General features: G+C 50.4%; 1 protein-coding gene across 1 annotated transcript; it reads left to right on the top strand.

Annotated features, from left to right (window-relative positions):
* Tkt (transketolase) lies at positions 1-24,595 on the top strand. Its single transcript, XM_041662578.1, has 14 exons — positions 1-222; positions 8,888-9,005; positions 9,856-9,969; positions 10,500-10,597; positions 15,332-15,523; positions 17,138-17,256; positions 18,345-18,538; positions 19,132-19,296; positions 20,766-20,922; positions 21,026-21,156; positions 21,793-21,876; positions 21,971-22,064; positions 22,999-23,121; positions 24,298-24,595. Exons 1-14 carry the CDS (start codon positions 116-118, stop codon positions 24,471-24,473), a joined length of 1,872 nt encoding a protein of 623 aa, XP_041518512.1. The 5' UTR covers positions 1-115; the 3' UTR covers positions 24,474-24,595.
* The last annotated feature ends 529 nt before the right edge of the window (positions 24,596-25,124 follow it).

Here is a 25,124-nt window from a genome sequence, read left to right as displayed (position 1 = left end):
GATTCTTAATGCGCCCGCCCGCAGCACCGGGCCTCGGCCGCTGCCTGTCCTCCCTTGAGCCGCCGCTGGCTCTGCGTCTCTAGCCTCAGTGTCCTCGTCCTCGCCCGACCGCGCCATGGAAGGTTACCACAAGCCGGATCAGCAGAAACTGCAGGCCCTGAAGGACACGGCCAATCGCCTGCGCATCAGCTCTATCCAGGCCACCACCGCGGCAGGCTCGGGGTGAGCGCGCAGTTCTGGCGGGGCGGGGAGCCGGGTCCCGCGGTCTCACCGGCTCCGTGTCGTGCAGCACGAAGTCGCCATGAGGGCGGCGGCGGGGGCGCGGTCAGCTGGCGGAGCCTTCCGCCACCGGGGCCGGCCGCGTGGGCCTCGCGAGCGCCTCCCGCCGGCCCCGGTTCCCCGGCTCCCGCTCCACCCGAGCGCGCCTCCGAGTTCCGCGGCTGTACCCGGTGGCCACCATGTCTGCTGGCGGGAGAACCTGGCGCACGTGTGGGCCCTAGCCCTATCCACCAACCTGTTGGTTCCACTGACTTGCAGATGGGGAAACTGAGGCTTCGGGTTTATAGCAATTGTTCAAGGTCACAGCGAGAGTTGGCATTTGAGCCCTTGCAGTGTAAGCGGAAAATTGTGTGGAGAGTCCACCATTTTGCAGGAAACTCCGGGCCCACTCATCTCCGAATCTTTAACCACGCTCCCCTCCTCGACACTTATTCCTACTCCTGCCTTTTGTGAGTTGGGGTCCTGCTTTGGATCCCGGCGCTGCTGAGGACTTCAGGGTGGGGGCGGGGAGGTGACTCGTGTCCGCTACACCCTGGGCTTGGGAGGAAAGAATAGAGGCAAGAACAGACCCAAGGCAGGAGGTTTGCAAAGCTTGTAGAATGGAGGAGCGAGGCCCACACAGAAAGGGAAGTTCTGGGATAACGGTGTTTCCACACTGGGTGATTTCAAGAAATTCTGAGATCTTCATCGGGCCCGGTGTGAAACCGCTGAAACGGAGGTGTGGGCTTCGTGAAATGGTTTGGGGGGCTGTGTTGGGAGTGTTCAGGAGCCCAACCAAGCTGTGAACTTGGAACAAACCAGAAATCTGGATTCTGGCCAGTTCCATACAGGACATATTATTAAAGGAGTTAAGCTCTCTGGCCTTTTAACGTGGGTTCCTACTTTTCCTACTCGTGCTTTTGAGACGGAGTGTTCTCAGGTTTGAACTGAGAGCCCTTTGCCCACCGTACTTCCCCAACATACTTTGGACCTGTTATCTCTCTTTGATTTAGATCGTTGCCTGTGGTATAGGGTGTTCCCTGCCCAAGTAGAGACCTGACTTCCTTTCACACTGTCTTAGCTTAGCACAGAGTTGCTCTTCATGTCCTATATTGCTTGTTCTCTACTGGGCCCTACGATTCCCTTCAGGTTCTGAAGTCGAGACAGAGAGGCGGAGCATTAACTAACGTCCCTATGCAGGGGCGCATTTTACAAAGCTGGATAAGCACACAGACCTTGACAAGATCAGGGGACAGCTAAATGGGAATTCCTGGAATGACACAGCATCTTTGATTCCTTTCTGATAATCAGTTTACAAGGTGAAGACGTTGAAAAGCAGTGTGTTAAGTGATCTGCACAAACTGGTAATCAGTGGCCCTTTAGTACTGCCTGGTGTGGAGCTGGCCTCTCAAAGTCCTCTTGGGTTCGTGGCTGTATCAGGCTGGAGAATGAATCAAGGGGCTGGGGAAAGGTACCCCTTGGAGAGAAATTAAGTAACTTTTTCAGTTGTAAGGGGGCTTACTTCCGAAAATAGCGGAAAAGGTTGCAAGCCGCTACAGAGTTACACTGACGTTTACATTGTAGCCTTAGGAGTTCACTGAACTCTGAAAGTATCCATGTGCACAATGGAAGAGGTGGGTATGTCAAACACGATGCCTGTGTTTGCGTGTTCGGATTTATTTTAGGTGCAGAAACGTACTACTTGGAGAAATGTTTTTCAGAAGGAAGTGACACTGCTTCTCAAGCTCTGTCACAAGAATGATTTTGAAATATGTGTGCAAAGAGTGTACGTGTGTACAGAAAATTTTCCAGGAAGGCTTGAGATGTGACTGTGTTTGGGGCTCCTGAATGCTTATTTAGAGACTCACTGCAAGTGAATGGGGTCCAGCAAGTAAAGGCACCAAGTGAAGGCAGGCTCGGTACTGAAGTTCTGACCCAGTCAGTTGCAGCCAACTAAACTAACCACCCAATCAATGTGTCCCATTTTCTAAGATAATTTGGAATCTGGCAGAGAAAAAAACACTTTGGTCCAGCCTTCATTGGCTGCCCATTGAGGTCGGACATCCTACCAGTTAGAATCCAGGCTGCTGATTTCAGGATGGCAAGTCCTAAGTGGACAGTATCCTATCATCAGCCTTGGCTGCAGTAGACCCCACGAGGTCCCAGAAAGTCAGTCCCACACTGGTTTCTGTGTGGGGAGCTGGGTGGACAGGCCATACACAGAGGCCCTTGTGGCGGGACTCTCTGGGGTCATCTGCCACGTGCAGAGGCAGCTGTGTGGCAAGGGTCCAACTCATCCAAGCTTTAACTAAAGGAAATTCCGGTGGCCTTGCCAGAAGTGGCCAGGTTGCTGAGGCTAGTGGCAAAAGTTCTCAGCCCTCACCTTGCAGGGTTAGGCTGTGTTAGCCAAACCGATGCACCACCGTCGGGCCTGATTTAAAGGGGAAGTGGTCTGTGCTTTCAGCTAGTCCCTTAGAGTTTCTGACCCACAGCTTTGGGGCGAGTACCTGGGAGGATAAGGTAGGCTCAGACCTGACTTGTGAGCTTGAGGAGATAGGTCTTCTCCATCTCTGTTCTGAACAGCGATGTCCTTGTCAGAAAGATTCTACCATTCTCTGAGCCTCCGTTTCTCCATCTTTAAATGATGAGATCATAGATAGTCTCATTTTCATTACTATAACAAGATAATAGGGCAGTCTAACTTTATGAAGAAAAGTTTTCATTTGTTTATTTTAGTTTTTTCGTTTTTTTGGGGGGTGGCTTTGTATTTTTTGAGACAGGGTTTCTCTGTGTAGCTTTGGAGCCTGTTCTAGAACTAGCTCTGTAGACCAGGCTGACCACAAATTCACAGGAATCTGCCTGCCTTTGCCTCCCAAGTGCTGGCATTAAAGGCATATGCCACCAGCACCCGGCCTTGATTTGTTTTTTTTAGATTTCTTGATTTTATGTGAATGTTTTGCCTGTAGCACACATATATATCTATGAAAGTCAGAAGAGGCATTGGATCCCCTGGAACAAGAGTTATGGATGGTTGTGAAGCCACCATGTGGGTGCTAGGAATTGAACCTAGGTCCCTGGCAAGAGCAACAACTACTTAGAACCCCTGAGTCTGCTTTCCAGCCCAAAGAAAAGGTTGTTGGGTTTTTTGGTTTGTTGTTTAAACTTGTAGTTTTAGATGGAGAAAAGAAAGTTCAAGTAGCTTGTCCAGGTGAGGCCCATGGTGGGAATATGTATGAGAGGAAGAGACCCAGCCAAACAGGAAGTCAGAGAGCATACCCCCAGTTCCCCATTGACCTTCCAACGTTCTATAGCACCTCTACACCCAGGTTCAAACCTCCAACATGTAACACATAACAGCATCCAAACCATGGCTTTCAAATCAGGTCCCTCAGGAGTGAGACTGAGGGTTCAGAGTGAGCAGGCTCTGGGGTCCCTCCCCCTGCTCAAGTGGTTGGGTCTATTTCCCTGTTCCCCAGCTCTGGCATTCAGAGGCATTCTGGGGACATGTGCAGAGGGCCTTCTCAAGATGCTAGTCCCCCTGTGTGACTCCTGCCCCTGCCCGACTTAAAGTGAGGCAAGAGCAAAGTGGTTGGGATTGCCCCAGCAGCAGCAGCAGCCTTTCTCAACTCAGGGTGAAGACACCTGGCAGCCCTTGAGCTACTGGGCTCTTTGCCTGGGCAAGCTCTGAGTCAGCAGCGCTAACGGCCAGGATTCCTTAAAGCTGAGAACAAGGTATGTGCACTAGATTAGGCTCTGCTGGGGACTTCCTGTTAATGCAAACTGGCTCCTAAACTTGGCCTATTGTCTGCAGAGCCTGGATCCACAGAATCGGGAGCAGTTCTCTTTTCCCGGTGTCCACGACACCCCTGAGACCAGGGACCTGGACAGAGCTGGGGGTTTAGGTTGAGTGCTGTTGTATCTAGAGGTGAGGGAGCAGAACTCACACTGGGGCCTCTTGCTCAGAAGTTGATTGCATCCATGGATGGGGAAGAGTGCGGTGGACAAAGGCTGTGCGGCTTGTCTGGAAGTGTAGACTCCTGAGCACGCTGTCCTTCCACTGACAGATCAGTAACTGCTCCGAGGACGTGCACTAGGCGGGAGTGAAAGCTTTGAAATGTGGGCTTCTGACGCATTTTGTTTTTGTGGCGTTAGAGAGTGAACCCGGAGCCAGGCAAGTGCTCTACCACTGAATTGTATTCGCAGCTAATTCTGAGATTTTGTCGTTTTTGGTTTTTGGTTTGTTTGCTTATAGAGACAGGGTTTCTCTATGTAGCTCTGCCTGTCCTGGACCTCGCTCTGTAGACCAGGCTGGCCTTGAACTCAGATTTACCTACTGAGCTCCCGAGTGCTGGAATTAAAGGCATGCATCACCACTATCCAGCCGAGATTATATATATAATATATATATATATTATATATACATACATACACACATATATATTTATGGTAATTTTAGTGAATTTATCACTTTTAGGACATTCTTCAGCAAAGGCCTTTCTTCTGCATCTGCCATTTTCTCTCTCCCCACACTGAGTCTGCTTTCCTGTCTCTGAAAATTTAATTCTTCTGGATATTTTATCATAATGGAATTGGACAGAATGAGGTCTTTTGGGTCTGGCTTCTTTCACGTGGTGTAATATCTTTGTCCACATGGTGGCATGACTTCTCATGCTTCATTTCTTTTTACCCTTACTCCCCTGAATGTCACATTTTCTTGTCTCTGTCCTCCCTCTGCTGGTGGCAGGCACTGGGTTTCTGAACATTCGCTTGACTTCTGAAGACCCTGACAGCCTCAGCCCCCAAATGAGAAGCACATCAGAGCTGATCTTTGGTGTCAGTAGAGCTATTGATCGAGCTGGTTTGGAAGAGGTGAGACAAAGATCTGAAGGAATGATCTGAGGTCCAGGATCAGGTTCGTTTTGGGTGAGAGTCAGCTCACTGTTCGAGGGACTTCCATCGATGCCTTGAATTTATTTCGAAACAAGGTCTTGCTATATATTCCTGGCTGGCCTGGAACTCACTGTAGACAGCAAGATAGCCTTGAACTCATGGGACACAGTCTACCTCCCAAGTGCTGAGATCATAGGTGTGCGCTAACAAAATAAAAGGGGAGGGGCTATGTGCATACCGAGTCTGGCAGTACCCCTGTGACCCCAGCTCAGGGTGGAGTGCCCCAGGGACTGACTGTCAGTCTGTCTAGACAGGTTCATTGAGAGACCTTGTCTCAAAAACTAAAATGGGAAGCAATGGAGGGAGGCAACTTCTTTGTCTTTTCCTTATCTCCCATTCTCCCAGAAAAGTACCCTGAATGCCCCTTTATTCTGTTGTTTTATAGTGTGCATAAATTATATTTGTATGTATTCACAAACAATTATGCTCTGTTCTGCCTCATGCTGTTTGTGAGGTGACGCTGATGTGAGGTCTGGAAATGGTAGGTCACTCGTGGCCACTGCTGGATATATTCCACTCTACTACATTAATCTGTCCTGTTGATGCATGCAGGGGTTGGTTCCAGGTCGTTCCTTGCTGTTTAATGTGGGAACAGTCTTGTTTGTTCCTCGGGGTGCACATGGAACATATGTTTCCATTCTTCTGTATATTCCTATGCATGGGCTTGCTGGGTCTGTGGGGCTCAGTGGCCATCCGGTCTAGCTTAATTGGTGAATCCCAGGCCAAATTAACCAAGGGCCCCAGCACATGGGAGGCAGAGAGACAGGTGGCTCTCTGTGAGTTCAAGGCCAGCCTGGTCTACAAAGTGAATTCCAGACCAGCCTGGGCTTTTACACAGAGAATCTGCCAATGTGGAAAGACCACCAAGGCCATACCCTGGCTCCTTCATGCACCTATGCACACACGTGTACAGCTGAGCACATCACACACGGATCTTTCTTCTGCTCTCTTTAAGCCCAGTCCACTTGTTTCCTGTACTCCCTTGGGTGTCCAGGTCTTTTCCTTTGTAGATTTTAAGCATTGGAGGCTGTGGTAAGGCCATGGTGAGTGCTTAGCCCCTCAGGTTTGTTCATTCGTTGAGAAACCTTGAGGCTCCTTGGGAGATCTTTGACTTTTCCTGTGGGGAAGCCCAAGAGCAGGAATGAATGTTATAGAGGTAGAAGCCCTCCTGGAGAGGGGACCAAGGAAGTGTGTGTGTGTGTGTGTGTGTGTCGGGGGGGTCAGGGAAACATTGCACACTTTCTGGGTAAACTGAACTGGTCAATATTTTAAATGCCCTCTTGGGCCATGACAGCAGTTTTAAACAAGCAACCAAGTCTACTTGTAGCTCCTGTGGGGCACAGAATACCTCCGTCCCCTCCCCACTTCTGCTCAGCCCGCATCTTCAGGTATGTTCTACATGGCACCCACAGGCATCTGATTCAGGAAGGCTGGACTGCAAAGAGAGTTCAGTCCTGAAGCCTCAGCTCCCTGTGCTTCTGACCCCACAGATGTTCTAGAAATTTGGGCTTAAAAGTGGCCATCCTCTCTCAATGTTTGGCTCATTTGTTCTCTCTTGCCTGGAGTGACAGTGAAGCAGAGTCCTGACTTGTGGGGGAGCAGTTGGAGACCCTGAGAGGTTTGGCACCTTGTGGTCAATCCACTGAGTACCTTTGTGTTAGCTCTCACTGGGTCCCCCAAGCCCCTTCACAGCATCCACATTCATAAAGAAACTGAGCCTTGGGGAAATGAGCCAACTAAGTCATAGCTGCTACGGCTTGCAGCCCATATTCCCTGCTCAGAAGTGCATTGCTGTGGGTGATGCAGGGAGAACTGGGCTCCTTTTGCAGGGTTTTCTTAGTGGGGCTTCAACAGCAGCCCGCCAGGGCCAGATGTGTCGTAGATATCCTCTTCCAGGGCCGAGCAAGGAAAGCTTGAATCAATGGTTTGTTCCACTTATCAACTTGGGGCATCTCTTGTAAATTCCTCGCCTTCCTCCCTGTCTGCTATGTGAGCTTGGGCATTCCTCTGCCGCAGTCACACTCTGCTGGGTAATTCCTCGGGAGGTCCTTAGTTATGGCCATGCCAGAGTGTCACCCTGGGGCCAGTACCAAGAGTCCTTGCCTCTGTCTTTCTTCTTTGGAGCCTTCCTTCCACACTGGGGCTTCCTCATAACAAGCCATGACATTTCCCATCCCCCCTTAAATTTTTATTGTATTTATTTTTTTAAAAAAGATTTATTTTATTTTTAGGTGTGTGTATATGGGTATGCGCAGGCGAGTGTAGGTGCCTGTGGAGGCCGAAAGGTGTCAGAACCTCTGGAGCTGGGGTTGGCTACAGGCAGCTCCTCATGTGGGTGCTGGATCAGAACTTGGCTCTTATGGGAGAGCAGTGTGAACTCTTTTAACTGCTGAGTCATCTTGGGAAGGGGACTGTACTCAAAGGGCAGGAAGGGCAGTTGGCCTGGGTGTTCTCAGCTGAAGTTGGTGCTGGGAACAAGGGATTAGGGTTCCTGGGAGACAGGCCAGAGTTTACATGTCCTCCCCTCCCTCTTTCCAGGTGTAGTGTCTTTCCCCCCTGACCAGGAGTTCATAGAGATGGTTAAGTATGAGGCTACTGTGTGTTGGGGATGTGGGAACTAAACCAGCATGGACAGTTCTGGATTCCTCTACTAACCTGTCTATGCTGGGAGCAATTTACCCCTAACCTGATGGGGACCCCAAGACGGGAGGAGGCTGCTGGTGTGTTCCCACCCAGGGTTGCATGTGCCCTTGGGCTTGGTATTGGCATGTTATGTTTCAGTGTGAAGCATCTCGAACAATAGCATTAGGGCTGAGCGTGGCTGCATGGGGGGAGGCTGTGTGACTCAATGAAGTGTGGCTAGGCTGATTCCACAGCTGGCCAGGAACTGCAGCTGCTGGCCCTCTTCTGGGGTAGGGAACAGGTCAACGAAGTGATCCTGTAAGGCCCGAGCTAACCTGGCCTCTAGGATATGATCCCTGTGCTTTCTAAAACCATTAGGCTATCAAAATAAGATTCTAAACTAGAGACCCTACCACTCCAGAACTGGAAGGGCGGGTCCTTGCGTTGCCAGCCCCCTCGGCTCTTATCCACAGGCAGAAGGGGTTTTTATTTTTACAAGGATAGCCTTTTGTGGAAGACGAGCTTGTGTGTTACGCATTTCTCAATGCCAGCTTTCAGAGTGTCCGTTCAGAAAACAACAAGAAAACTAAAGTCCAATGTTTCAGGTTTGCAAACCTTCCCTTACCCCTCTGTCCAAGACTCCAATGGACCCTGGAGTAGGCAGAACGCTCCTTATAAGCAGGTGGATTCTGGGCAGTCTCTGGGATGTGGCTCCTTGATCAGTGGTATAGGTACCATCTCTCAGCTAAGTCGTTAGATTCCCTCTAGGAACACCTACATAGGTACTAAGCTCCACCCTCCATACTGGGTACTTTTGGGAAAGTGTGGCAGCCTCTGGTACCTACTGGCCACTCTAGATCCTAAGTCACCAACAGTAGCCTCCTTGAAACTTGTACTTTGTTTCTAAGGAGTGGGAGCCCGTGGCTCTAATGAGCCAAGCCTATATGAGTCTCCTTGGAGCAGGCATCCCCAGGCCCCTGACACATGCCAGAGTAGATGTTGTAGGTCAGGGTCTACGGCCAAGATGCTCATGTCTGTCTTCTCTCCTCGGCCACAGCCATCCCACATCATGCTGCAGCGCCGCTGAGATCATGGCTGTCCTGTTTTTCCATACCATGCGCTACAAGGCCCTGGATCCCCGAAACCCTCACAATGATCGCTTTGTGCTCTCCAAGGTAAGAGCCCTGCTGCCAGCCACACCTCCCTGTGGCTGGGCCCTGTGAGGACCCTGGAATGGTGCGTGGTAGCTCAGCCCCAGCCCATCTTTCCTTCACTGCCTGCTTGTCCTGCTCCCCCCATCATGCCTTGTGCTGATCTGATAAATTGAACTTGAGGTAAGGAACCAATGCCCAGAATTAATGGGTTACTCTTCAGTAGCCCGGCACATCAGAGAGACTAACAAAGAGGGGTAGGCTACCGTGGAACCTGTGCTTCTGTGGGGTGTGTTGCTCAGTTTTTATGCTGACAGGCAGTACTCGAATCCAGGTCTGGAGCTCCTGTGTCACCTTCTGCCTGAGTCCCTCTGTGTTGTACCAGCATTCTGAGGGCCAAAGTGTGCTCTCCTTGTACGTGACAGTCTACTGTAGTTTGGGAGTATGGGCACCCTGTGTTTCCTCTTCTAGTAAAAATCCACAATTACCCCAAATCCACCTGTCCTCTGGCCTGGCTCAGCAGCCTCTGGTTTCCTGGGGCAGGCTGTGGGGCTTAGAAGTCTGTCCAAGTATGTCCCATGCCAGAAACAGGGATTAGGGTGGCGGCTGCCTGCTGGGGATTTGGACTTGTCCAGCTGCACAGCTGTGCCCCCTGCACCTGTCATGGTGCCTCCCGATTTTGGACTGTGGGAACTTTGGGCTGAAAACCAAGAGTCTGGAGAGGAATGAAAGGGAAGAAGTGGCCTTCACTGGCTTCCTCCTCTGAAATGGATATCCCGGCTGGCCAGCTCAGCCAGGCCCAGGAGCCGCACGTAAGGTGGGAACGGCCTCTGCAGCTGTGCCTCCGACCTCCTCCTTGTGCGTGTCCTCACAGGGTCATGCAGCGCCCATCCTGTACGCAGTCTGGGCTGAAGCTGGCTTCCTGCCCGAGGCAGAGCTGCTGAACCTGAGGAAGATCAGCTCCGACTTGGATGGGCATCCTGTCCCGGTAAGTCACCCAACGGGGGGCCTCTTTGGTCCCTGCTCATCTTCCCCTTTCCTATGCACAAACGGAGAGGAAAGAGGTAGAGGAGGTGATGGCAGAGTACTTGTGGTACCCTCAGTGCCAGGTTGGTCCCAGCACATGTTGGCATATCACAGGCACGCTGTGGTGTAGGTATTGCTAGTGCTGAAACCTCTCTATGTAGAATCTCTGTTCCCCATCTCTGGTCACTTTGTGTGTTGAGCTGTATTTACAGATGAAGTGATGAGGCTCAGAGTGGTTTAATTCCCAGCCTGAGGTCACACAGTTCACTGGAGGACAGGGCTTGGAATTGAATCCACTCCCGTGGTGACTTTGCTGTCTGAATAAGAACTCAGTCTCCAGCAGGGCCTTCTGCAGGAGAGCGGTTCACTGGTTCAGGGTGGAAGTGTTGCCCTGGCTGCTGTGGCCAGAGAAACCAGGGTTTTAGGGGGTGAGTTGAAAGCAAACGGCTCTTTCCTGGCCCCTTGAATAACTGTGGATCTCTCTTTTGACAGAAACAAGCCTTCACCGATGTAGCCACTGGTTCCCTGGGCCAGGGCCTGGGAGCTGCTTGTGGAATGGCATACACAGGCAAATACTTCGACAAAGCCAGGTAACCCACACTCCCTACTCCTTCCCTTGATAATTTTGAGGGAGGTTCCTCAGTGGTCCAGGCCTAACCCCTCCTACATTGCCCCTGGCTTCTCTTCTTGCCTAACTGGGGCTAAGTAAAATAAACCTGTGCCCCCTTCTGCCCTCGAAGTCCTGAAGATGGTGACGTGGTCTGCAAACGGTGGTTGCTCTGTCCTGTCCTGTTTCACAGCCACTTCTAAATAATCACTCAGAGATTTACAGGATGTTTGTCCTATAGTTCAGGCTTATTACTAACTAGCTTTTACATTTAAATTATCTATTTCTATTAATCTGTGTTTTGCCACATGACCGTAGATTTACTGGTCTGCTGGCATCTTGCTTCTTGGGTGACTGGCTCATGTCAGGAGTCAGGGAGAGACTCTGCCCTTCTCCCTGCAGCTCTGCATGGATTTCCCACCTAGCAGTATTCTGCCTTGCTATAGGACAAAGCAGCTTTTATTATTAACCAATAAGAGCAACATATATTCACAGCATACAGAAGGGTTATTCCACAGCATTGGTCAACACCCTTTTCAGATGATATCAAATTAGATGTAAGAGACCCTTCCAGAGCCTGGCTGTGAGGCCAGGTTCGTACCCTGAATACATGGTGCCGCCACATGCCCTCAGTCTAGTGCCTGGATCCTGGAAGTGTCAGAGAAGCCAGCCTTCCTACCCCCATGTCTGACTGGCACCAGGAAGCTTGGCCTGTGCTCTTCTGGAAGGTTCCCGGGTTCTTGTCACCTCCCATCAGCTGGTGAAGAGACTGGTGGGTGGATACGGCCTGGTTGTTGGGTTAGCTGTTCTGGACCAGGTGGTTTATAGAACTCCAGTGCCCTCGGGACAGATTTCAGCCACTTGGTCTGCTGTGGACAGGTTGCATCAAGGAAGTGAACAAGCTGCTAGGAATAACCACTGGTCCAAACAGTTCCTCAGCCCGCCATGTGGGAACAAGGCTGAGTGCCAGGTTTCTCTAGAAGCCCCACTGAGGAGAGGGTGTGAGGTGTCACTGGGGAGAGCACTTCTTACCTAGAGCCTCTGGTCTGACGCTGAGTGTTCCAGGTGCCCTGTGGGCAAGGAGCTTCCTAGGAGGGCTGGAGGGGACTGGTCTACAGCCAGGAACATCCCACTTCCCAGTAAGTCAACCCTGCAGAAGAGAGGGCAAGGCCACGTCCCTCTGGGGGCAGGTGGCTGCAGGAAGCCTGACTGCTTTGCCCACACACTGGGAAGCACCTGTTCGTGGGAAGTTCTTGCAGGGGGGGGGAGGGGCTGGCTAGATCAGCTCTCTAGGAGAGACCCAGCCCTTCCAGGACCCTACCCCTCAGACCAGGGTCATCCACAGCACAGCCTGCCTTGCAGTTCCTGGCCGAGCTTTAGGGCGAGCATAGCTACGCCCAGAAATGACTCATTCCCAGGTAAAGTACACAGAATAAGCTGTGCTTAAGAACCTGTTATCTGGCCTAGAGCCAGGGGGGTGAGTTAATTATTCCTACAGTTGCTTGAAGTAATTCCCTGGGAAGGAGTGTTGTCTGACCTCGACATAATAGAACATGTATACCCCTCCAGGATAGGGAGAAGGGCTTTAGTGGGTTCTCAGAGGCTGTGGTGGCTTAGAGCCAGGGTTAGTTGAGGCCTGGGGCCTCAGACAGTACTGTGTAGGGGGTGGGGGTGTGGAGGTGAAGGGCCAGGGCACCCGGAGATTATCAGCCCCAGCCAGGCACTCAGGTGGCATGCTGATAGAGACAAAGAGGTTGCTGGCACTCTCTCTCCCTGCAGTCTCTTAAAAGTTTTTGTTCTGTTTTGTTTTGAAGTATATTTATTCACCAGCAGTGATACAGTTAAGCAAACAAACAAACAAAAGAACAAGTTTTTCAGTTTTCAAATTCCTGGTATGTTGCCCTTTGAGATTCAGGGACAATCAGTCAGTGTTCCAGGGCTTTCAAAATTCTTGTATTTTAGACAAATGCCTAACAGTCTTCATGCTCTTATTTGCGTAGCTAAAATACTTGTTTACCAGAATAAAATACATTAAATTTAGTAGCACTAACTACAACCCAGAGCGATATTAAGTGGAAGACAATAATGTAAAATTCTGAAAGATAACAGCTGCAGTAGAATTACATCTGGACCCTGCCTGTTTAGCACGAAGTTACAGAGCAGTAATAACAAAAAAAGGATTAGCTCTCCATTTTATTGTTTATTTATAGTCCTAATTGCTGTGGCTAACCTTGAATTTATGATCATCCAGCCTCGATTTCTTTCATAAGCGGCTGGAATTATAAGCACACATCTCCAAGTTTGGCTCCCTTTCCTTTCCCTAATTTAAATCTAAGAATATATTCCACATTAAGTCTTCATAAAAGGATTTACAAATTTGTAGTCCTAATATAAGTTCACATTCTGCTTTTTAAAATACTAGACATCCCCCGTCTCCATTTGTCTAGAGCAATGAGGAGGCGAATGCCTATGCCCATGGAGGTCAGTGGATAACTTGAGGACAATCAGGGACGTGGGGAACTGAACTTAGTTGGTCAGGTTTAGCACCCGCTGAGCCCTAAAACATGCTAACAGTCTATCCTAGGCATTTCCTTGGGGTTAAACTAGCAAGAGCTGCTTTGGTGTCTACAATGCCCTGTCCTGTGGGCATACCATAGACCAGTTAGCTCGTCTTGTTGGACGTGCAAGATGGTTTCCGTGATCATTGACCTGACCTTTATGACTTCACCTTTGCAGTCCCTGGCCCTTGTTTATCACTGTAGAGCTTTTATTTCTGTGATCTAAAGAGTAAATAGGATCTATCAACATTAGGCTGGCATGCTGGGCAGCGTGAGCCTTTCATCCCTGCATTCAGGAGGCAGAGCATGCGGATCTCTCTAAGTCTACATTGCGAGACCCTGTCTTAGCTACAAAACAGCAAATCACATGCATTAGGCAGGCACCTCTACCTGAAGCTAACCGGTTCTTGACTGGCCTAAGTCTTTGTGGTTTTAAGCATGTCTCACTTCTTTGGTTTTTCACAGGGCAAGCAAAGGCCTTGTCTAATTGAGTTAGCACTCCTCCGCTGAGTTACTCCCCCAACCCCAACATCTTTGGATTTTTTTTTAACTCTGATGTACAGAGTAAGTCTGATATTGACAGTTCTGTCAGTGACTGGGTGCCTTCTTAGTTTACAGCCTCTTGAGAGTTGTACTGAGACGGGTACTCAAGTGGATCACAGTATAGCACCAGTTCCTAGCATTGGACAGGTCTGGCATCTCCAGCTAGGTCCCCTCATTGATTCCCAGCATCTCAGAACTTTAGGATATCCTCCTCACCTTAGTCTTTTGACCCTAAGGGGCCAGCCTTGTCTCTGTCTCCAATCTTGAAGTATAAGACTATGCTGTGCCCCAGACTTGGCCCCAGTCTGACTTTGTGGAAGTGGTTGGGCATGGGACACAGCCATTCAGCCTCCTTAGAAACTCTTTCTGGAGATCAGGATCCCCACATGTTTGCCTCTCTGGCTCCTATCATAGAGGTCCTTTTGGGGAGCTCCTTTGGGATTTTGGGCCCCTGGTCACCTTAGGAAGAGGGAAGATGACCTAAGGAAAATCACGGTCCAGAAAAGCATGTGTCTGAAATGTGGGCCCTTTGGGTCAGGGTACCAGTGACCCCACCCAGTAGATGGCTCACAAGAAAAATCCCAGGCAGGGAAGCATGCAGAAAGTTCTCTGGCCTATTGGCTGAGGAAGTGCTGAGTCATGCTGACAGCTCTAGCTGCCTGGCTCTTGGCCTGCAGTCACTCTGAGGATTCAAACTGCTGTCATGAGCAGCTAAGGGGTATATATCCTCTGTGAGCCTGGCCAGGCAGAACCACACAGCCGAACGTGGGGCAAGGTGTAGGGTATCCCACCCCACCCCCCCATGTGTTTTCCTATATAGCAAGCTGGACAGTCCAGGACACAGATACGTAACCTTCAGACACAAGTCCTTTGGCAGATCTGAATGTTTTCCTGTCCTCTGTGGATTTGGGGAATTCATCTCAGGGAGGTCACTCAGCTCAGGGTCCAGCACCAACCCTGAGCAGACCCATGATGGAGGAAGGCAGTTACTCCTGGCTATATCACCTCCGCAGCCTCACCTCTCTAGGCCAGGGGGTCTCTGAGCCAGTCCCCTGCCTCTGGCCTCACTCCGCTTCACCCCACCCTCCCAGGGGACCAACAGATCTTAGTAATGTAGCCTGACTTCATGCTCTTACCTTCACACCCGGCCTTGAGATGCCCACATTTGTCTGTGTTGAGGGCAGAAAGCTCCACTGGAGAAAGGACAAGGACAAGAGAGCCTATCCATGAGGCACCTGGACTCTATGCTGAGCAGCTGTGCCTATTCTCTTCCCCCAGGTGGAACAAGCCTGGTTTCCAATGTCCCATCTATCCTACTCTGGGGTGGTGGGGGAGTTCGGGGCGGGGGGCTGTTGACTTGCTCTCCAACCTATTCAACCTTTTAACTCTTTCCCCAACAGCCCCAACTCTGATTCTTATTGCCCAGATCCTCATCATCTGAGCAGCTAGTCCTGTGGCTCCTGGCGGCTTACTTGTGGAGAGTGGGCTAGGCATTAGGGTCCTAGTGACGCCTGCTCTACATTAGCCATCTGTGTGTCTGGCTGTGCCTCTGTCTAGTAGGTTTCTTGGGAGGGTGGTATTGAGGGTCTCATTCTCCACTTGCCTTTTGTCCACAGCTACCGCGTCTATTGCATGCTGGGAGACGGGGAAGTGTCCGAGGGCTCTGTCTGGGAGGCCATGGCCTTTGCCGGGATTTACAAGCTGGACAACCTCGTTGCCATTTTTGACATCAACCGTCTGGGCCAGAGTGACCCAGCCCCACTGCAGCACCAGGTGGACATCTACCAGAAGCGCTGTGAGGCCTTTGGGTATGTGTGAGGCCGTGGCCCGAGAAGGACTCTTTTTTTTTTTTTTTTTTTTTTTGAGAAGGACTCTTTTAAAGCAAGCTTATTTACGTGGTTGCATTGCTCATCACCTAGATGCTAGTCTGTTTACGGGGGAAGAGTCCACAGGTGCACATAGGCTCAGTCCATGAGGCTGAAGGACACGTAGCAAAGTGAACATGAGTTGGCTAGTCCAACCCCAGCATCCTGGAAGGTAGGAGCAGGCTTCCTCGCTACTGAAATAGTATCAGGTTTTCTCAACTTCCCACTTCAACCTTCAGGGACAATGAGTTCAGAATCCAGTGTTGTGAAACAGGGAAGGTCGGTGCCAGCCTCAGGGCTTCCCGCCTCAGCATTTCTCCTCAGCCCCAAAGACAAGAGGTTGGGGATTCTAAGGTGCCATATGGCTGAGGAGGTTATGGAGGATGGCTGGCTGGGAAGCAAACTGGGCTGGGGAAATGTGGGGCTTGAGAGCCTTGGGTGGGGCGTTCATGGCTTCCCTTTGCAGTGAATTGTGTGGTTGTCGATAAGGACACCTGTCGAGGTTGTCTTGGCCTTACAAAGGAGGAAGATAGGCCGGGCGGTGGTGGTGCACGCCTTTAATCCCAGCACTCGGGAAGCAGAGGCAGGTGGATCTCTGTGAGTTCGAGGTTCGAGGCCAGCCTGGTCTACAGAGCTAGTTCCAGGACAAGCTTCAAAGCTACAGAGAAACCTTGTCTCAAAAAAAAAAAAAAACAAAGGGGGAAGATGTGGGTTAGGAATATTCTTTCTGTTGGGCAGATAAGGACACAGCCACAAGGTGCCTATACGGTGTTTCCCCAAGACTGTACCAGTCTGGAAACTTGAGTATAAACCTGGCAATACCCCCTGGGGTCTGTATCTGTAATTCCTTGTGTCCTCCTACAACTTGCATTAAGACCTTGGACAAATTACCGTGTATGTCTGTGTGTGTGTGCGCGCGCGCACATGTGTTACTGAAGGATGAAATCAGGACCTCATATGTTTGGCAAGCACTAATACCACTGAGCTACATCTTCTGTCTACTGCCATCTTTATTAATAACCAAAAAGGTGGTGGTGAGGGCATAGCTCAAGAGTAAAGCCCTTGCCTAGCATGCACGTGGCTCTGGGTTCAGTCCCCAACGGTGTTCAGGTTCACAAAGATGTCCCAGCTCCTTGACAGAGGTTAGAGAACACGGTTGAGTGTTTCAAAGTTTGCAGCATCTGTGGAAGAATCGGGTGGACACTGAGCCAAACATTTTATTAATCTAATAACAGGTGCATTCCAAACTCAGTGCGTTGTCTCCAAAACATCTCTTAGTAGGAAATGAGCGGATCGGGACGAGAGGACGGTGCATGACCTAAGCATTGAATTATTTGAAAGGAGGGAAATTAAAAGTGACCAAAGGAGGCAGAATAATGCGGGGAAAGGAAGGAAGTCCAGATTGGAAGCAGTGGTGTCTTAGACTTTCCAGCTGGAGTCAGCTATGGGGTAGCATGCAGGCAAGCTCCCAGATGCTGGGCCATATCTTTTCCTGAGAGCTTTTGTGGGTACTCTGGCATCTGGCTGCCCCTTACCCTGTGCCATCTCTCTCCCCAGTTGGCATGCCATCATCGTGGATGGACACAGCGTGGAGGAACTGTGTAAGGCCTTTGGCCAGGCTAAGCACCAGCCAACAGCCATCATCGCCAAGACCTTCAAGGGCCGTGGGATCTCAGGTCTGTCTGTGTTCCTCATCCCCACAGAGGGGATGTGCCTGGAGAAATGCCTGCTCTTGGTCATTTTCCTAAAGTGGCTGGTCTCGACTGAGCCATGTAGACAGGCAGACGTTTTGTAGTGAGACAGTCCCTCCACCCGACCTTAGTGTACGGTGTCATTTAATGGAGTGTTTCTGCCAGCTCCAGCCATCTGCCCTGGGTTGCAGCGTAGCCTGGAATTGTACAGCCCAGGAGCTCCTGGAAAGACCTGAATTCTCCCCCAAGGAAGTAGTGCATTGGGGAGAGGCTTTCCTTCACCAGGCTGTAGATGATGATTCCCTGCTTGGGAATGAAGCAAGCATAGTCCCTCTTCAACACCCAGGGGTGAGCTCCAGATACCAAGGCCTCGTTTAACCCTTGCCTCCTTTAAAGATGGAGGAACATCCAGCCATACGCTATCAGAGTCAATGAGACATCTCACCTCACTTCTGATGGTTGTAATAAAAAAGGACTGAAAGAGAACCAGGAATGTGGCCCGTGCCTGCACTTGGGTGGTGGAGGTAGAAGGGAGCAAGGTCCCCTCTGCTGCTTAATGAGCTTTAAGCCAACGTGGGTTATGTGAGACTCAAGAGGGAAAGGGGCTGGCGAGATGCCATGGTAGGTAAAGGTGCCTGCTGCTGCCAAGTCGGCCGATTTGAGTTAAGCCCTGGAACCGACATGGAGGTTCAGGTTTGGGGGTGCCTCAGACTGCCCGGTACTGACTGTGAGGGTTGATCTGTTCTTGGATCTCCTTAGGCCACAGCGACATAAGTTAGAAGTATTCTCTCCCTTCCAACTGTCAGTTTCATCTTCTGCCGGGGATTCCTCCCTACTCCCTGCAAAACTGAGTCTGAGTTCTCCAGCATGGCCTGCAGAGTCTGGAGCAAGGGTCTATGGGGACAGTGGCAAAGTGGCATCAGCCCATGCTCAGCTCCTCCTCTTCTGTGGCCCTCCTTTTCTGTCCCTAATGATGTCCCGTTGTCCTTTCCTGTGACACCACCATCCCTAGAATTTTCCTCTGTGGATATTCCTGCCTGACGACATTCTCACTTCTCCGGTTTTACCCACAGGGATCGAAGACAAGGAGTCATGGCATGGGAAGCCCCTCCCCAAAAACATGGCTGATCAGATTATCCAGGAGATTTACAGCCAGGTCCAGAGTAAAAAGAAGATCCTGGCCACGCCCCCTCAGGAGGATGCCCCTTCAGTGGACATTGCTAACATCCGCATGCCCACCCCACCCAGCTACAAAGTGGGGGATAAGGTACCTAGTTGGCTCTTTTGTGAAATGGAAAGAATTGGGATGGGGCTGGTTCTTTAGTTTCCTGATCTCTAAGCCAAGTTGCCTCCAGAGGTCTGTGGAAGGAATGAGTCAGTGGCAAAGGGGGAAGCTCAGGCTCCTGTCTGCTCCTGATGGGGGAGTTAGGTACCTGCAGGGGCTCAGAGAGGGCAAGGGACTTACCCTTGGTCACACAGTAAGCTTCTAGTTGAAAAGGCTGCAGACTTCAGGGCTCCTTTGTGGTCTGGTAGAAGCTAGGCAGAGCTGTGTTAGTCTGTGCTTTGCCGAGTAAAGCCCTTCATGCAGCCTGCAGCCTTCTGATACCCAGGCCTTTGGTCTCGTGTTTTGGCCATTTCCAGGTCTCGCTGGGCTTTTTTGTTCTGTCTCCCTTTTTGTGTTGTTGTTTTTAGTTTCTTGACGCCAAGTTTCACTGTGTATAGCCCAAACTTGGCCTTAAATTCAACATACTCTTGCCTTCGCCTCCCCAGTGCTGGGATTAAATCATGAGCTGCTGCTGTGCCCAGCCTCAGTCCTACACACACCTCGGTGGTACTCAGAGCCTTCGTTCCTCCCCACAGATAGCCACTCGGAAGGCCTACGGACAGGCTCTCGCCAAGCTGGGTCACGCCAGTGACCGCATCGTTGCCCTGGACGGGGACACCAAAAATTCCACCTTCTCAGAGATCTTCAAAAAAGAGCACCCAGACCGTTTCATTGAGTGTTACATTGCTGAGCAAAACATGGTAGGTGCTGGAATAGGCTGAGGGGTACAGCCAGCCTCAGCTGCAAACCACCATGATGCGGGTGGGGGCAAGATGAAGTCCTCTTCCTCCCTGGGGCAGCCATATTGGCAATGCCAACTGCCAGCTATGGGCCAACTCAGAAACCACAGCAGCGACTAGGAGCCACATTGACCTTTAATCTTGAATAGCCACTTTGGGGGTGACTATTCCCAAGAGACAGTTACACATGGAGGGTCTTGTATGTAGGACAGGTATGGTGGTAAAGGGACCTGCTGGTCTATAGAACCCTTTTTTTTAAAAAAAAAAATATTTAGCCGGGCGATGGTGGCGCACGCCTTTAATCCCAGCACTCGGGAGGCAGAGGCAGGCGGATCTCTGTGAGTTCGAGGCCAGCCTGGTCTACAAGAGCTAGTTCCAGGACAGGCTCCAAAGCCACAAAGAAACCCTGTCTCGAAAAACCAAAAAAAAAAAAAATATTTATTTATTTATTATGTATACAATATTCTGTCTGCGTGTATGCCTGCAGGCCAGAAGAGGGCAACAGACCTCATTACAGATGGTTGTGAGCCCTCATGTGGTTGCTGGGAATCGAACTCAGGACCTTTGGAAGAGCAGGCAATGCTCTTAACTGCTGAGCCATCTCTCCAGCCCCTAGAACCCATATATATGATGTGCTCTCATTAGTCCAGGCTGCCCTAGATTTCAGTATGTAGCTAAGGCTAGCCTTCAATTTCTAATCCTCCTATATTCTGAGTGCTGGGATTGCAGACTGCCACCATACCTGATGTCAAATGGAAAATGGTTTTTCTTCCACAACTTTCACAGATACACATAACAGATATATATACACTTTCATATTCTCAAGTCTTTGTACAAACACTTAACACTTTCTCCAATGTAGGTTACACAAAATATTTATAACATAGTTATCATAGGGGCTGGAGAGATGGCTCAGTGGTTAAGAGCATTGCCTGCTCTTCCAAAGGTCCTGAGTTCGATTCCCAGCAACCACATGGTGGCTCACAACCATCTGTAATGAGGTCTGGTGCCCTCTTCTGGCCTGCAGGCATACACGCAGACAGAATATTGTATATGTAATAAATAAATAAATATTTTTTTAAAAAAAACAACATAGTTATCATAGCTATTTCTATTTTACAGATAATAAACACATTAAAATTCTTAACTCACTATTAAAGAAGAAAAGGAAATTAGCCAAGCAAATGTAGTAACAATCTCAGGAGAAGAGCCTGTTCTACCCTATTATATAACACTTGTTGACTATATTATGCATTGAAGGAAGATGATTTTGAGAAGTTTTGCAGTGATTATTAACAGATTGTAGGCATACTGAAGTCTCATGTGAGTTAGCATGCTAGGATCGCAGGCTCTTCTACCTCCCACGTGTGGCCTAGGGAGGGCTCTGGGCTCCCTGCTCTTCAGGGCTGACCTGCCCTTCCTGTCCTCAGGTGAGCATTGCTGTGGGCTGTGCCACACGTGACAGGACAGTGCCCTTCTGCAGCACTTTCGCGGCCTTCTTCACGCGGGCCTTCGACCAGATTCGCATGGCGGCCATCTCTGAGAGCAACATCAACCTCTGTGGTTCCCACTGTGGCGTGTCCATTGGTGAGCTGAGGCCGGATGCTACAACCAGTGCCTTCCTTGCCTTAGATCAGGAGTGTGAGGGGTTGGGACTGGGGTGCCAATCATCTTCTCTTCAATACCCCAGGAGAAGATGGGCCCTCCCAGATGGCCCTGGAAGACCTGGCCATGTTCCGGTCGGTCCCCATGTCAACTGTCTTTTACCCAAGCGACGGAGTGGCGACAGAGAAGGCAGTGGAGCTAGCAGCCAATACGAAGGTTAGTTATGTGGCCGTTCTTTTTGAAACTAGTTCTTCCGTAGAGAGACTGAAGGGGGTGGGCAAGCACAGAGTCGGTCATTGGGTGCCCAGGGAGGCATTTCCTGACCTTGTCCCTGGTGTTTGTAGAACTTAAAGAAACAAGTACAGGAAGAACACCGCTCTCGGTGCTTCATGGTGGTGATTGCCAGATGGTCAACACCTGCCGGTTTGACAGCTGTTGATGCTCGTCCTCTTTGAGCTGAGGAACAGAGCAAATTGAGCCTCAGGGTTCAGATCAAGAGCTGCCTGACAGAGACTAGCATGGGGTTTCCCATTTCTCTCCTGAGATCAGGGTCTGGCCCTACTGAGGCATTCTGGGGAGTAGCCCTACTGAGAGGTCAGGAGAGTCCCCCTTCTTGCTTGCAGTCTGAGATTAGCTAAGCCGAGGCTGCTTCTCATGTGTTTAGAGGTCCAGCCACAGAGACCAAGCTCCAGCTCCTGGCTGTAGCAGCTGGGACACGGTGATTGTAGCTTATCATTGCTTGGTGACTGGAGGGGACTTGTACCTAGTGGCCCTCTAGAAAACTCCCCCCTCTATCACAGCACAGGCCTAAGTGCTATCCTGTATTTCTCAGTTTATCTGTTCCAATCTCAGGGCATCTGTTTCATCCGGACCAGCCGCCCCGAAAATGCTATCATCTACAGTAACAATGAAGATTTCCAGGTCGGCCAAGCCAAGGTCAGTGCCCTTCGGTCTGAGAGAACCCCAGAGAGCCACCAACCCTGCTGCTGCTCCCACTAACAGACCCTACTTCTCCCCTTGTCACCCCCAGGTGGTTCTGAAGAGCAAAGATGACCAGGTGACGGTGATCGGGGCTGGTGTGACTCTGCATGAGGCCTTGGCTGCTGCAGAGCTGCTGAAGAAAGGTGAGGAGAAAGGGACCCAGGCGGGCTCCAGACTGAGCGCTGTCACAGAATCTCATCTAGTTAAAAGATGCCAGCCACTGAAGCCACCCTTTGAGTCATTCTGCCATGTCCAGCGAGACGCTGAGTTCTAGAACCTATGGTCCCAGTGTATCATATCAGAGGCCTTGGAGCCTGACGATAGGACTGGAATGACAGCTCAACCAAGCCCTAGTTAAATAAATTACTCACCATCATTGTGCCTCTGTTTGCCCATCTGTAAACTGGTCCTTAACCTTTGGGACTATCCTGAGGCCTTAGGTGTGACTTTGCATTCGTACTATTATTATAGGTATTAATGTCAGCTAGTGATAGCGTAGGGCAGGCATTAACCTCTCAATAGGATCACCAGACTTGTCACTTCTCAAGCTGTGATCAGGAAGTGAAGGGTGGTAGGTGGTTCGGTTTGGTGACTTCAGAGTGGCCTGTGCGCTTTGAGGGCAAACAGGACAGAGGCTGTAGCATGCCAGGCCTGAGAGTCAAAACAGCCCCGCCCAGGCAGGGCATCATGGTGAGCATCTAGCTTTTCTTGAGAGGGTGACTAGCTACAGCTCTTCTTCCCATCACTCAGTAAACCTTTGCCATAGAGCAGACATCTGAAGCCCCCCTTTATCTTCACGGGCATAGGAGGATCAGGTCCCCCACATACTACTCTGTCCTTAGACAGCCAACAGGGTACACAGCTGACCAGGATCTCTCAGAGGGCACTGGTAAGCAAAGCCTCAACAGAACAGTGAGGACAAGGGGACAGACGGCCCTAGAGAGTAGTTCTTCTAGGCCAGTAGCTATGAGACAATCTTCGAGACACCCTACTCAGGATAAGAGAACCCTGAAGTTCCACGACAGGCATAGCACAGCTCGTAGCTCTTCTTAGCTGTGTCCTGGTCTTCCCTCACAGAGAAGATCAGTATCCGTGTGCTGGATCCCTTCACCATCAAGCCCCTGGACAGGAAGCTTATTCTTGACTCTGCCCGCGCCACCAAAGGCAGGATCCTCACTGTGGAGGATCACTACTATGAAGGTAATTGGACTGTACCAGACTGGGTCGGGAAGGCTAAAGAAAGGGGCAGGGCCAGGGAGCCAAGGGGTAGACGATGCATTAAATTCCTCTGCCTTTGCCATTCTCAGCCCTGGCAAGGGTTCATGGAGCTTAGCCAGTCTGCAGCTGTAAGTTAGCTGGGTCCCTAAGCCAAAGCCCTCACAAGAGACCAAGTCCCAGCTGTACTGACATAAGGTTGTGTGTTTTCTGGCTACATACAGAAGGTCATCTTTGGTCATTTCAAAGCAGATCCTACAAGCACTTGCCACGTTTCTTAGAGGCGTCTCCGGGGAAGATGTGAGCTTAGACTCTAAGGTCAAGTCCACAGCTTGGGGTCAAGCTGCCCTCTACCATGTGTGCACACGTACACTAAAAAGTTTACAAACTAAAGGAGCTGGAAAGGTTCGGCAGTCTGCCAGAGGACCTTGGTTCCATCCCCAGCATCCACACAGTCGTTCACGACCATCTAAAACTCCTATTCCAGGGGACCAATTAAAAAAAAAAAGATGTTCCATGAGCACATTTTTTTTTTCAATTTTCTTTTTTTTTATTGAGCTCTACATTTTTCTCTGCTCCCCTCCCTGTCTCTCCCCTCCCCCCTTCAACCCTTCCCAAGGTCCCCATGCTCAATGGGCACATTTTTAAAAAGGTTTGGATTTTTTTTTTTTTTTAGTTGTGTAAAGCTAAGTGTCCTGGCAATCAATGTCCCTTTAAATCCCAGCACTCAGGAAGCAAAGATGGGTGAATCTTTGTGAATTCAAGGTCACCCTGATTTACGTAAGGAGTTCTCAACCAGCCAGAGCTACAAACAAAAATGGCTGTAGGGCTCAGTTGGTAGAGTCCTTGCCTAGGATGCATGAAGTCTTGGGTTCCATTCCCAGTACTGCATCATTGGGCAGGGGGCTTATACTTGTAATCCCAACATTCTGGGGGTTGAATTAAAAGAATCAGAAGCTCAAGGCCATCCTAGACTGTGGTCAGTTTGAGGCTCTCCTGAGCTGTCTCAGGAAAAACCAGACTGAAGTGTACATTTGGACTTGGAGTAAGTATTGAGTACTATGACGGATTAGTGATGTCTGCTCTGGCAAGGGGAGGGGGCATGTGCAGCTGTTGCCATCTTGGGCTCAGACTGAAACCCATCTGATTTTCCTTTTTCAGGTGGCATAGGTGAGGCCGTGTCTGCTGCAGTCGTGGGTGAACCCGGAGTCACTGTCACCCGCCTGGCTGTTAGCCAAGTGCCAAGAAGTGGGAAGCCAGCTGAGCTGCTGAAGATGTTTGGTATTGACAAGGATGCCATTGTGCAAGCTGTGAAGGGCCTTGTCACCAAGGGCTAGGGGGAGCCCTGGGGAAGGCGTGGGGTGCTGGGTGGGAGAACCATACATTCCTACAAGGTTCTAGCAAGGTGCTGAGATGCGTACTAAGAAAAGACATAAATATATGTTTTGAGAAAAACTAACCCTGAGACCATTTTTTCTCTTTGATGTGAACATATCCAGTGTGAGTTGTGGGAAGAATGGGAGGAGGGAAGAGGGAGGGAGACAGCTGACTCTCTCCACTTGGGGTCAGGATCTGGGTGTCCCCAAGAATCACCTTCCCCTGTCCAGCCACAACCAGGGGACACTCACTGCATCCTGCCTTTTAGCCAGACTAGGATCCAGCCCCTCCCACCCTCCCTAGTGTGCCCCAAAGCCAGCAGTACTCTACAGGAGGCTCCCTGCTTAGAAACTCTCCTGGATCCTTCATAGCCTCTTCAAGTCCCCCAAGTTCTTGCAACTCTTGTCAAAAATTGGAGGATTCATTTGTTCTTTGTCTTTTGGGAGACATGAGCTGCCGGCAGGCTTCCCAGGAAGTGCTCAGTGCCTTGGGAAGGATGAGCATCTGCAGAGCTGTTCTCATGTCCGCCCTTGAGTCTGAGCAGAGGAAGCCCGTCCTACTGATCAGCTAATGGGCTGTTTGGCCAGATCTGGCTGTGCGAGGGACTGTGT

This window comes from Microtus oregoni, unplaced genomic scaffold (assembly GCF_018167655.1).
Source record: "Microtus oregoni isolate MIOR12 unplaced genomic scaffold, Mior012 000013F_ref0000133, whole genome shotgun sequence".
NCBI lineage: Eukaryota > Metazoa > Chordata > Mammalia > Rodentia > Cricetidae > Microtus > Microtus oregoni.
This window is presented reverse-complemented; position numbering and strand designations above follow the sequence as displayed.